Source organism: Girardinichthys multiradiatus, chromosome 12 (assembly GCF_021462225.1).
Source record: "Girardinichthys multiradiatus isolate DD_20200921_A chromosome 12, DD_fGirMul_XY1, whole genome shotgun sequence".
NCBI classification, from domain to species: domain Eukaryota; kingdom Metazoa; phylum Chordata; class Actinopteri; order Cyprinodontiformes; family Goodeidae; genus Girardinichthys; species Girardinichthys multiradiatus.
In genome coordinates, this window is record NC_061805.1 from 20,180,196 (window position 1) to 20,193,420 (window position 13,225).

General features: G+C 39.4%; 1 protein-coding gene across 1 annotated transcript in view; it reads left to right on the top strand.

Annotated features, from left to right (window-relative positions):
- Positions 1–280: 280 nt before the first annotated feature.
- cspg4ba (chondroitin sulfate proteoglycan 4ba) overlaps positions 281–13,225 on the top strand; it is a 39,511-nt gene continuing 26,566 nt past the window's right edge. The window contains exons 1-2 of the mRNA XM_047382086.1: positions 281–517; positions 6,252–6,415. Of these exons, the coding sequence (XP_047238042.1) occupies positions 427–517; positions 6,252–6,415 (255 nt within the window). The 5' untranslated portion in view covers positions 281–426. The remainder of the gene's footprint in view (positions 518–6,251; positions 6,416–13,225) is intronic.

Genomic DNA, 13,225 nt, shown 5'->3' on the forward strand with positions numbered 1-13,225 from the left:
CTGACGTTTGGGTTTAATTAGCTGTAAACCACAATTATCAAAACTAAAATGGAAAAATAAACATTAGAAATGTTTTAGTTTGCTTGTAATGGAGCTATATAATAACTAGGTTTCACTTTTTAAACTAAGTTATATTCTGTCATTGGGATGCACCAGTAAAAGGTAAATTGATAAAAAAAAAAACATTAAGAATCTTTCTTCAGCTTTTATTTTGAAATTTCATGCCTAACATTCGCGCACGAGGCGGAGCCCTGAGAGAGTCCGCTGCGGAGCTGCGAGCGCGCGGACACACTTCGGTCCTTCTTCGTTTTATGGCATTTGTTGGTCAGCTGGGCGGAACCGAAGCACGAAGGAGTGAACAACATTCGGTAAAAATGTGAAAGTAAAGTCCGCTGAACATAGTTGTGTCCAAAGAGACAGAGAAAAATGGACTCCGCTGGGATCAACACCAAGAAGAAGAAGTTGTGGCTCTGCGGTCTCCTTTGGTGGTCGCTCCTGCTCGAACTGACGTCTGGGGGTAACAATTACTGCTTTTTGGACTTTTTTTTGTTAATGAGAACAAGAACCAAATGAATACATTTAATGTTACATTTAGAGTCAGTGGGTAAAAATTTAAGTTGTACGCTAAAACAGGGAAGTTTGGTGGTTTTTCTTACTTTAATTGTAAATGTTACATTAAACTAGTTAGTTAAAACTGTGAACGTAATAAAAAAACTAACTTCAAAGTATATGTGATTAAAACTTTTTTTATAAACACCGAACATGACAACAGGTTTATCACATTACAGAGGATGATTCAAAGATTTTTCGTATTTGCTGTTTTATGTTGCTGCTGTTGTTCTCAGGTCTTACATTGCTGACCTTCGTGTAACCCAGCAGGATTAAATGAAATCTGTATAGAGACATGCTGGTGGGGGTTAAAGGATGCACTTATTAGTCCCCTTCCAGCATCATTACAAACTCCACACTCTTCCTTTTTTTGCACATAATAAGAGCTGATAAATGCAGTTTTCCTCTCCTTTAAACATTTTTACCAATGTTTGCGTGCATAAATGCCCATTGTACAGAAATGAGACTGGGATTCCCACTGAACTGGAAGAACTTTTGGATGTAAACAGATTCAAATTATTTTCTAGTTATTGCATTGCCAGACCTAGATGTCTTTGTTTCACAACTGAGCATTATTAAATCCATGTAGGCATTCCTACAGCTACTCTCCTTTATTTGAGCCTGACATGTGCCATCTAAATTCAGCTTTCATTCAGGCACTGGCCTTAGGGGATCATCTTAGATTATTCCACTTTGTCATTCACAGAAAATGGCTATAATGGAGACATTTCCCTTTATGTCACTGTCTTTCTGATTCCGTCTTGCCTCTGCACCCTGAACCAAGCGTTTGCTCAAAAGATCTGCGTCTCGGGGTTTTGACGGTGCATCGGCTTCGGATAAGATTCAGTCATGTTGCATCTCCGGTCTGCTGAATAAACGGAATACACAGGCTGACAAGCACTAGTCTACCTCCTCAAATTAACTACTGGCCTGTGTTCTCTAAAAAGGTCACCAGCTTTGTTGTTAAGGTAGATGTTTGGGAAATCTTTCAAAAAATGTCACTGCTGCAAAGAAACTTGGGCCTGTTGACATGTAGATTACAGGATAGTGTTCATAACAACCTCCTGTTTGTTCTTTTAAAGGGACACGTTAAGGTTGGTGTTTTTTTTTTTTTTTTTTTTTTGTCTGATCTGCTGTGCTCTTTAATTTACATACCTGCCAAAAGTAGATGTTTCAACATTTTTGTCATGTCAAAAAGTCAATATAATGGAACAGAATTTGGAGGAAAAGCTTTTACCCTCACCAAATATTATTTCTGTTTATGCAAATGCATAACTCGCTTCCAAAATGCCCCAAAAAAATGTTATATGTTACGCCACTCAAATGAAGGAAAATAAGGTAAAAAAAAGGACAGGCACGGTTGGATACGCTGTACTCTTTTTAATGCCTGCCAGCCTGATGACTGTGTTTACTTCCAGCTATATTAACCCATCTTGATGAAATCATACCTAAAAAACATAGAGCATTTCGCTGCAACTGTCTGTCTCTTGCAGTCCAGTTAAATAGAATTTTAGTTTATTTTAGTTTTCATACTAAATTTGTCTTTGTGCATGTTTGTTGAACCTTTAACAGGTTAGCTTCTCTACCTGCTTCTCTTCCATTGCACTCCTGCCCACATATATGCTAACTGCTTTTTTAACCTAATATATTTTAAAACCATGTATCTAACAGATTTTTTTTATATTCTTGACACAATCAATTGGATCCTGGAGTTTTGTGGTTAGTGCAAAATATATCCTTCCAAACCATCTATAATGAGAAATATGGGATGTAAACTGCGAACGTTTGCACTGAAACATAATAAATAGGCAGGAGATTCTCATGGTTTGATAACCTTGAATAAATATACAATGTTCTCACTCAATGACAATATTTCTACAAAGATTTAAAAAACATTCTGACCTGATTAATTGTTTTTATGTAAATAGAAGAGGTTTATTATTTCTGCAACATTTATTTATGGTTAATTCGATTTTTTGGCTTAAGCAGAAATATAATACACACCATCTTAATTTAATTGTAGTTTTCGAGGATTTAATTTGCAGAATATTATAATCTCCACATCATATTAATATTAATCGTTCTGCTCTTCATAGAATAACACTTAACAGTATGAGAACCTGGCATTGTCTAAAGATGCACAACAAATCTGCTAACTGTAAGTGGACAATTTACAGCTTGACTAGCAAGTGCCAGTGACCAGTGGCTTGTTGGAAAGTCCAAAAACATCATCCATCATTAGAGCTACCAGGTCCTGGCATAACTGTAACGTTACCTGTGAGCGTTGTTACTGGGTGAGGAAGACTCAGTGGTAGCTATTTTATATATCCGCAGGATGTTTAAAAACTGAGAAGAAGCATGAAGAAGCATGCATTTTCTACAACACGTTGGCGCATGTAGGAACTGCAGAGACAATGCAAATGTTGTTGAAACATGTTTCTGCATGCTTGGAAAGAGAGCAAGACCGTATGGAGATAACAGGAAGGCTAAAGGTATAACAGCGAGGTTGCTCTGTTTTTTTCCTTCCTAGTCTTTCAACCTCTGTCATTGGACAAGTTAAATCTGGAAATCTTAGCATAAAAGTAGGGATCTACATCCTCTAGGGCATTGGTTTTCAGTTCTGTTCGTCAGGACCCACGGTCCTGCATGTTTTAAGTTTTTCCCTGCATCTGCACGCCTGACCTAAATAAGCGGATGATTAACAGACGCTCTGCAGCATTTGATGGCATGCTAAGAAGGTAATAATCATTTAAAGCAGGTGTGCTTGAGCAGAGACACACATCAAATTTGAAGGACAGTGGGTTCTGAGGACGAGGATTGAAAACTAGTGCTCTAGAAAATACCTCCTGGGTAACAATGCAAGCTGTGCTAATATATAATGCAAATGCTTTTTTAAATTTTCAGCATTGTAATCTTTTTGTTTTTGTTTTAAAATATTTAAACTCTTTTATTTCCACTGTTCTTCTGTCGTTTATATTATCTTTTATATTTCGCTTGCCTGACTTGTAAGCTGGGTTTTAGCCAGCCTATCTACAGTGCAAAGCAGCGAGTAGGATTTGCTCTGGTACTTTCTTGCATTTCGTTGAAAGGGCTGTAAACAATAAGCTAGTTTGAGGACAAAAATGTGCGATTTCGAAAAGGTGTCTTTTTAAAACTTTGCTATACCTTGATACTGGAAACCAGACCATGCCTAATGCTTTTGGCTTTCTGAGGTATTTGATTAGAAAGCCTGAAAAGTGGTGTGGCCTTCTTGAATTTTCAGCTTATCAATTTGTTAATTTGCATTTGACAGAAAATACATATATTGATTTCCTATAAAGTAGGGAAAAACATTGGGAATTTATGCAATAACAACAGTAAATTGTATGATGACGATATGACAAGCTATAAATAAAGAAGTACTTAACAAAACGGTGTTAAAATCTCTATGCTTTGGATTTATTGCGCACAGACCCCATGTTGAGAGTTATCTATCGAGCGACTCGAAACAGGGGAAATGAAGTGAAATTTATAGAAAAGGTTGCATCCTGCAGCATCTGCTGTTTTGTCAAAGAAACAACTTAGTTGTAGTTTTTTAATTACCTTAATGCCCTTTAAAGACATTTTCTGCTGCGACCTGAAATTGCAGTGAGAAATTAATTTCTCACTGCAATTTCAGGTGGTGTGTCTATGAACAAAAATACATGGGGTAATGTTAGCTGGGTATTTGATTTGACCCAAAGTTTTAGGTCAGGTATAACATGTTAGCTTCCTCGAAGTTTATATAAGACATATTTTACTGTTTTACTTAACCTGATTCTGACTGCAGTGCGGTGCTAGGCTGAATCTGGGAGCTGGATGGAAGAGGCAGGTGAGGAAGGCTAGCGCGACGGGGCACGCTGTTACTTCTACACCATGTATTCGGAGGAATCATGTTGTTTGTGCCCCCTAATTTGCATGATATAAACAAGTGTTGACTCGGTGCACACACTTCCTGCGGATTCTTCTTAGTTGGTGTTTGGCGGCTTCTTCTTCTGGTCAGCGGACTGAGTATCGAACCAAGGAATCAAAATTGTAAAAATTTGAATCGGAATGTTAGTCCCAGTTCCAGTGGATTCTCAATGATCCAACCCTATTGGTGATATATTGTGCAATCCTACTTTAAAGTCACTCTTCCCTTTTTGTGTGTTTTGTATGGTCTCAGCTAACTGACCTTAAGAAATAATATAACACTTTTATTTGTTTTAGTTATTTATTTATATTCAAGGTTAAGTTTCGGGGGGAAACGCCACATCAGTGCTATAGTTTGCTTCTGATCTCAGATCCTGAGACTTGAATGCCAGATATTGTTTTTGTTGGCTTGTTTTTCTCCTGGCTGTCAGCTACAGATCTAGAGCTCATAATATAAAAGTATAAAAAGTTTTGAAATATTTTATCAAATAACTGAATAACAATATGTCCCAAGTTAACCCTTTTTAAAACAGCCCTTTTGTTCTTCTCTTTCCTCTTTGAAATTAGCTTCTGTTGGGTTCTTGTTGTAGATTAACATGTCTTCATGTATTCATTTGCATGACTGGCTCAACTGTGCTAAAAGATTACGCAGATTTAGCTTTTTCATATTCTTTACAAATGAATGCAATAACTCTTATAAGATTTAAAAAACAGAACATGTACCCACATTAACTTTGTCCAGCCCAGTGAGTCTCACTGACCCATCATAGACTTGCCCCCTGGCTTGTAAACTGCAAATGAATGAAAATGTGGAATGGGCGCTTTTCTCCACAGAGGCAGAGATGTTTGTTGACCTTTCAATATGTGTGGTACTCTGGAGCTTGTTAAAAACTGGTGGTGACTGGGCATGGAGGCACATGAGAACGCTTCAGAGCATGTTTGTGCAGATTATAGGACGATGAAAAATGGCAGAGAAGTGAGGTAGAAGAAACAGCTGGGTCCGTCTGCCACGCCACTTCCAGAACAAGAGGCTGCAGACAATGTGGGGACGTCAGAGCCTTTCATGTTTAGGTTGATGGGTCCTGTCAGTGCAAGGCAGGCCTGAGCATGCCTGACTCTCTCCAAGCCAATTCCACTTCCACCGTCTCTGTTTGTGCATTAAAATCAAATACCTTAAAGAAAGTATATGTCGTCATTACAGCGCTGTTTATTAACAACTTTCTACTGATCCACAAATGAAACTGCAGTTCAGTCACTATGCATTGCCTCAAATTGTGTTTCTAACAGATAGTTTATAGGTAACACTTCAAACCACCATTTTAATGCATAATAATCATAATGGTAGTGTACAAACATTAAGCACAACTGGCCCACCTTGTAGGAGAAATTTACAGTATAAAAAACCTCATGAAAAGCTGTTTTTATATACAGAAATCTGTAATATTCAGTCTGTGTCATTACTCTGTCAATGTGTGTGATTTGTACTTAGACTGTCCTTTCCTTCTAAAGCACAAACCAACAATTATAATTAGCTTGGTTTTATTTCCAAATGTCACATACAAGCTATATTAAGACCACAAAGTTGCACTGGCTTTCTTTCTGTTTGTTGCTGTCACTCATACTTTACCGTTTTTTATAGTTTGAACTCGCATTTTTTATAATTCTGTATTCATTTACTTGAATAAAGAAATCTCTGATGTCTTTTCTTGCAGCTTCTTTCTACGGGGATGGCTTCATACAGCTAAAGGCAACAGAGTCGTCGGACCATAATGTGCTCCGTACTCGCTTCCGGACCTCCAGCACCGACGGCCTGATGTTTCTTGCTGCCGGTCAGGCAAACTACTTCCTACTAGAGCTCCATGCTGGTCGCCTGCAGGTTGGTACAACTATGGCTGCAGTACATGGGCATATGTGTGCATGCGTATGTGAAAGCACAAGTACATGCATGTATGCTGAAAATACACATCTTTTTGGGTTGCTGCATGCAGAACAGGCAAACATTGACCACTGTAAGCTGTAAGTCTTGCTGTTTTGACAGTGTCAGTTCCTCTTTAGAGAAACTCATTTTCTTACACTTTTTTGTCTTTCCCATCATCATAATGACAACACCACTCTCTTTGATCTTCAGTATCTTGATCAGTCTGAAATATGTATCAGGTGTGGGCATAAGAAGGGAAATACCGCCTAACTGGCCATCTACATTATTAGCAAGTAGAATTTGACTGCATGGCTCCTAAAATATAGCCTACTAAAAACGCAAGTAATCTGCGATTGTGATATTGAACACATTACAACTGCTATCACAATTGTGACTTGAAATGTTATGCAGCTCGACCTAGTTTTGTAAACAGAAGACATTCTGTGATTTACCTGATAGCGTCTGTGGATTTGACAAAAAAAAAAAAAATCCTTGAGACTAAGCTCGTGCTACTTACAATTTAACAGTTGGGAATAAATAGAGCTAGATGTGTTGAATTTTTGCACTTCACCGAGCACAATGGGTGAACTATGCTTCATGGACTATAAAGTGCCATTGCTTACCATTTTCAAGCTTGGGGTCTCACTGTGGGAGTCAGACATGAGTGTTGCTCCCTGGAAGCTCGTACATGCTCAGTTCCACAGCAAGCCTTGACAAGCATGTCATCTAAATGCAGCATTAGTCTGAGATAATGCTGTGATGCTCTGTGGTTGTGGCTCAGGGCAAATAGTTAATGGTGCTCTTCCTGCTCTGAAACCCAGACAGAGTTCACTGTTTTGACAACAGGTGACATCATAAGCAGTCTGAATCCTGCATTTCTTCTCTCAGGCCTCACAGTATCTAGAGATGATCTTTTTTTCAAACTCTTGCACCTGATAATATCATACATTATTTAAGGATATGCGTTTTTTAAATAATAATATTAAGAATACAGATGGCATCCTGCATTCACTAAAATGAATCTTTTTAGCTAAAACTAAAGCATTGTCTTTTCAGTAACATAAGTTTGCAGTGCCTTTTTCACATTTAGTCAAATTACAACTACAAGCTTCTATGTACAGCATATAAATGGGATTTTATGTAACTAACACAAAATGCTACATAATCGTGAAATGGAAGATAAGAATCATAGATTTCAATTTTTTAACAAATATCTGAATTTGCTGCTATTAGGGCTGCAAGTCTTATGGGGTCTGAAATTTTTGCCCATTCTTTGCAAAACAGTTCTAGCTCAGCCTGATTGGCTAAAGCGCATTTGTGAGCATCATATTTCAATTATTGGCTATAGGTTTTAAGTTAGTTTTAGGTTTAAGCATTTGAATGGGCCATTCTAACACTAATCTCTGTATGTTTAGGGTAATTGTCTTACTGAAAGGTGAACCTCTTCCCCAATCTCAGCTATTTTGCAACCTCTTACAGGTTTTTTTTCTCAGGATTACCCTCCATTTAGCTCTATTCATCTATCCATCAACTCTCACCATTTTTGCTGTCCTGGAAAAAAGCATACCCACAACATGGCACTGCCAGCACCATGTTTCGTTGTGGGGATGCTGTGTTCAGGAGGATGTGCAGTGTTAGTTTTCTGCCACACGTAACGTATTGCGTGTTATGCCAAATGGTGCTTTTCTGACCGGAGCACCTTCTTCATCTGGTTTTCTAAATGGTTTATGGGAATTCAAAGGGCTTTGTTTTAGCATTTCCTTTATTCCTGCCACTCTTCCATAAAGACAGGAATTATGTACTAGTTGTCATGTAAACAGATTCTCCCACCTGAGCTATGGATCAGCACTGGTAATAGCATGTAAACTGTTGACATTGATTGGTGCAAACATGCTAATGTTAAAAGAAATCAGAACAAGTCCAGACACTGTTAAGAAATAGAAAGACAAACAATTATCTCAATATCTTTCTCAGTATTGATCGGTTTAGACAGTTATCACAAAATGGTTTCAAATTAAAAGTCTAGTTTCTAAAAAAATATCTGTTTCAATACAAACTTGAAAAAAAAAGTACCTAGTATTTCCTACCAGCTATCGTCCTATATCCCTTTTCAACGTTGATCTAAAAAAAGTCTGTAAAGCCCTCGCAAAAAGACTAGAAAAGGTAACTTCTTATAATATATCCTGACCAAACAATTTTTTTTAAATGGAGGCATCCATCCACAAATTCACACAGATTACTTAATTTAAAAGACTATTCCTACAGTAAAAATATTGAGACTAATATATTTCTCTAGATGCAGAAAAAGCATTTGATAGAGTTAACTGGAACGTCTTGTTTGCAACCTTGAGTAAATTTTGTTTTGGAAACTCTTTCATAAACTGGTTAAAAATATTATACAGATCCCTAGCAGCATATATCAGGACAGATAACCAAACATCTTCCAGTTTCTTTCTTCAGAGGGGCACCAGGCAGGGATGTCCACTTTCCCCCTCATTATTTGCTATTTTTATTGAACCACTCGCGGCAGCAATCTGCGAACTAATAATATATATACAAAGGCATAAAATGCATAAATATTGAACACAAAATCAGTTTTTATGCAGTTAATGTATTACTTTTTTTGCCAGCATTCACAAACCTCTCTCTCTCAAGTAATTTGATTAATAAATTGTTTCTTAACAGTTTCAGATTATTCTCTAAATTGGTTAAAATCTACAGTTTCTCCAATTAGTTGTTGTTTCCATTATTCCACTAATACACAACTGCAGTCAGGAATATTACATATTTGGGTATTAATGTTTCTCCTAGATTGGCAGAAACTAAACCAACACTAAACCACATCCCGCTTTTGAAAAAATGGAAGATGATCTCACTAGATAGAAATCTCTAACCATATCACTCATGAGTACCTTTAATAAAAAGTATTGTCTTGCCAAAAAGCAATTACTAATTCTCTATGATCCCAAATAAACCATCATCTGACTGGTTTTGATCTCCGGACTCCTCCATCACTAAATGTTTTTGGAAAGGTAGACCCGCGTGTATTAGCTTAAAAACGCTACAAAATACCAAAGATAAAGGAGGACTATATCTGCCTAACTTTCACCATTAATTCTTAGCGATGTATGCTACAATATATATCAAATTGGTTTAAACTCAGTCCTCTAGACGCACCCTGGCTAGACGTAGAACAGACATTATGCAATAATATTAAGATTTGAGACCTTCCATTTATTAACTCAAATATAAAACAACATGTATGCTTTAATTAAAGGCCTCAATATTAGCTCCTCTCTGACAGCATGGTGGGAGTATCTAAAAATGATAGGGTCTTCACTAATCCCATGCAGACGTACACCCATCTGGAACAACCATGACATCCTACAAAAAATATGATAAACTTTCCAGATTGGAGGAGTAAAGGAATTTAATATTTGAAGGATTTCAGTTCATCCCATTTAACAGATTAATCATACAATATTGGATGGACAAGAATACATCTTAAAGTATCAACAAATTAAATCTATAATAAAAAATAAATTTAGGCTCAATAAGTTTGGGTTACAGATGCCATGTAGTCCTAAATCTCACCCCCCCAAAACATATACAAGATACTTTCTAAAATAGCTGAATCAATATCCCTTCCCATTACGAAATAGGAGGCAGATTTATCAGTCAACTTTGGCCAAACATTCTGATCTCATATATGTTTAAGGACTTTTAAATTGACTAGTAACCCCAGTTTACAATTAATACAATATAAAATCCTTCACTATACACTATACAGGTCAGCTGATGTTCAGGATGGGTTTTGAACTGTCTAATACTTGCTTACACTGCACAGGCAATATACCTGACAATTACATACACACACTATGGTTATGTACACCTGTTCAGAGGTTTTGGTGCCGGATATGTGAAGACTTATCAAAGTGTTTGAGATGTTTTACCTTCCCCCTCAGTTTGCTTGTTGCGCAACTTACATGATGTCACCCTAAAGACAAATTCAGCCTTTTGTGGGCTTGAGTGGGTTTTCTCGCCGGCCTTCTTCTGGTTTGGATATGCGTGTCGGGCATATGTTCTTGGGTGTGGACGCTGCGGGTCTTCTTTTCACAGGGGTGCACTTTCGCGGGGAGCTTTATTTTTGGGAGGCTGGTGGGGGCGCATCTACACAGTGTGGGCTTTGTGCACGGCTTTTACTTTGGGTGCTCTTTTCTGCGTTCTGTCTTCCATTCTGTATGGCGTGCTGTGGTTGTGGTTTGGTGGTCCTGTGCGGTGCAGCTCTGGTGGTCGTGTGTGGGTGCCGCGGGGTGGGCGTCACTGGGCTTAGTGGTTGCATCGGGCTTCTCGGCCCTGTACTGGGATGGTGTTTGCTTGTCTGCTGGGTGGTTCCCGGTGAATGGTATGTGCTTGGGGTTGGTGGTTTTCATCATGTCTCTACGGACAAATGGAAGGATGTGTAGTGTCGCTGTTGCGTTGGCTCTGGGGGAGCTGCTCCTTGGCTTTATCGGTTTTGCTTGGCTGGCCTGGATGTTGGTGGTTCTCCGTCTCATTGGGCCGCAGGGATGCAGCCTCTGTGCAGTGCGGGCTGTGGCCTTTCTGTGGCGCCCTTCGGCCTGCTGAACCTGCGTTATTCCCTTGGGTGGGGTGGTGTGTGCTGAGGTCTGCTTGACTGCCCGGGTGGCGCTGGCAGTTTTGGTTTGTTTTTTCTATGGAGGTGTGTATGTGCCTATGCTGGTTGGGGGTTGGGCAGGCCCAATTGGGATGGGCCTGCCGTTTTGGGTCGGGTGTGGCTTATTGGTCGACTCAGTGTTGGTGTAGGGCGTATTTTCTCGCTTTACTGGCCTGGTTGTGGCTGCAATCCAGTGCTGGACTGGCGGGCATCAGGGACTGGGTTGTGCTGGACTGGCTAGTGTCGCTGCACCCTTCCGGCTGACTCTTCTTTGTTTGGGGTCGGTGACTTCTTCAGGCGGGGGACTGAGTGTCTAGACTGTTCCAGGGTGGAGCTGGGGATGTTGCTCCCGGTTTTCAGTTGGTTCCTGGGACCCGGGCCTTGGGCCCAATGGATATGCCTGCGCATCCCTTCTTTGTTGGAACTCGGCAGACGGGGGTGCCTATTGGGGTCAGCTGGGGAGCTGGCTCCCTGGGAGAGCATTTTGCCCCCCAGTCCTTCCGTTCCCATCCCCGGACACCTCCCTCCACCTGCTCCATCACATTACCACTCATGTAGGGCCTGTTGTTCATGGAAGGAGGCGAAATAATTCTACATCCTCCATTCCTGCTCTGTTCGGTTCCAACCGACGAAGCAACTCCGTTGTTATGTTAATTAATGAGAATGGTTTCACATTCTCCGTGACTACTCCGAACATCAACGTTGATGGACCCACTCTCCATTGTTTTCCATCAAATTAGGGAACAACTCCAATTTTCTGTTCTATTCCGGTCCGTCTTGCTCCGGCCGGGTCAACCAATGTACCTCTCGCGCATGCTTTCTTCAGGCTCCAAGGAACTTGGAGCGGACATATGTTGCATTTGAATGACAGTAATGTGGTTAATTAATGTAACTTTTACCTTAATGTGTAATGTTTCCGATACGTTTTGAACAGTTTTAAAATCATCAAGACATTCCCCCCACCGCCACGATTTATAAAAAATCCTAGAGGAAACACTTATGTTTCTGCAGGTGTCTTCTAGGGTGTTATCTTGTTTTCTCTTCACCCTTCTTTCTTTCCTCTATTTCGTTCTCCTCTCCCTTTTTCCTTTTTGTCCAACCTCTCTCTCTTTCTTCATTCTTTTTTTCATTTTCGTTTCTGTCTCCGTGTCCATTGCAATTGAAATAATCCCAGATTAGTTTCTAATAAATTTTGTTTTGTTTCTACTCGACTGAACTCTTTTAAAAAAAGAGTAATAAAACATTGATAATAACTAATAAAATTTATTGAAAAAAATAGTTAGAAACTGAAAACTGAATTCCCCTAAGAATTGTATTACTTTATGGAATAATAATTAGGGATATGTACCGAATTCGGTACTTTTATAGGTACCTACCTAATTCTGTCGGTACTACCGTGTACCGATTCATGATATCGCTATCATGTTTCGGTATGTAAACGCATCATTGTGACCCTGAGGGAGTGGAAGAGTGGGCGATTTTCCATGCCGGTCATAAACACAGCATTGCACGCACAAGAGCGTAATGACATCAGTGGCCACTGGTACCGTTAACAAAGCATGGCTGATAGAAAGCGCTCAAAAGTATGGCTCACTCCTTTCAGAATGCAATGCGGATTATGCTCCCTGCAATGTTTGTGATGCGAAGTGCAAGGCCGGCGGCAGGACTACTTCTAATCTGAGGAAGCACCTGGTTAAGCACAAGATTTGTCTCAAGGCTAAAGAGTCCTCAATTTTCGTCAGCCCCAGATCTACGGCTACAACTCCTGCATTCGGCACCGTTAGCACGCCTACATCCATTAGCGACTCATCATCTTCAGCCAGCAACATGGGAGACGAAATGTTTGAAACAACTGACATGTTACAATACAAACAGCTGGGTGTTGTTTTAATACAGTCATTAAAGTGTATATATTGAGAAATAAACATGTTAAGTTAATCATTTCTGAGATTTTAATATAAAACGATTTAACATTTATTACCACATAAATACACACAAAAGTGCCAAAAACTGGTACTGTTGAGTACTGTTAGCGATTCCCAGGTACGGGGTATCGGTACCGTATCGGTTCAAATGTGAAAGATACACATCCC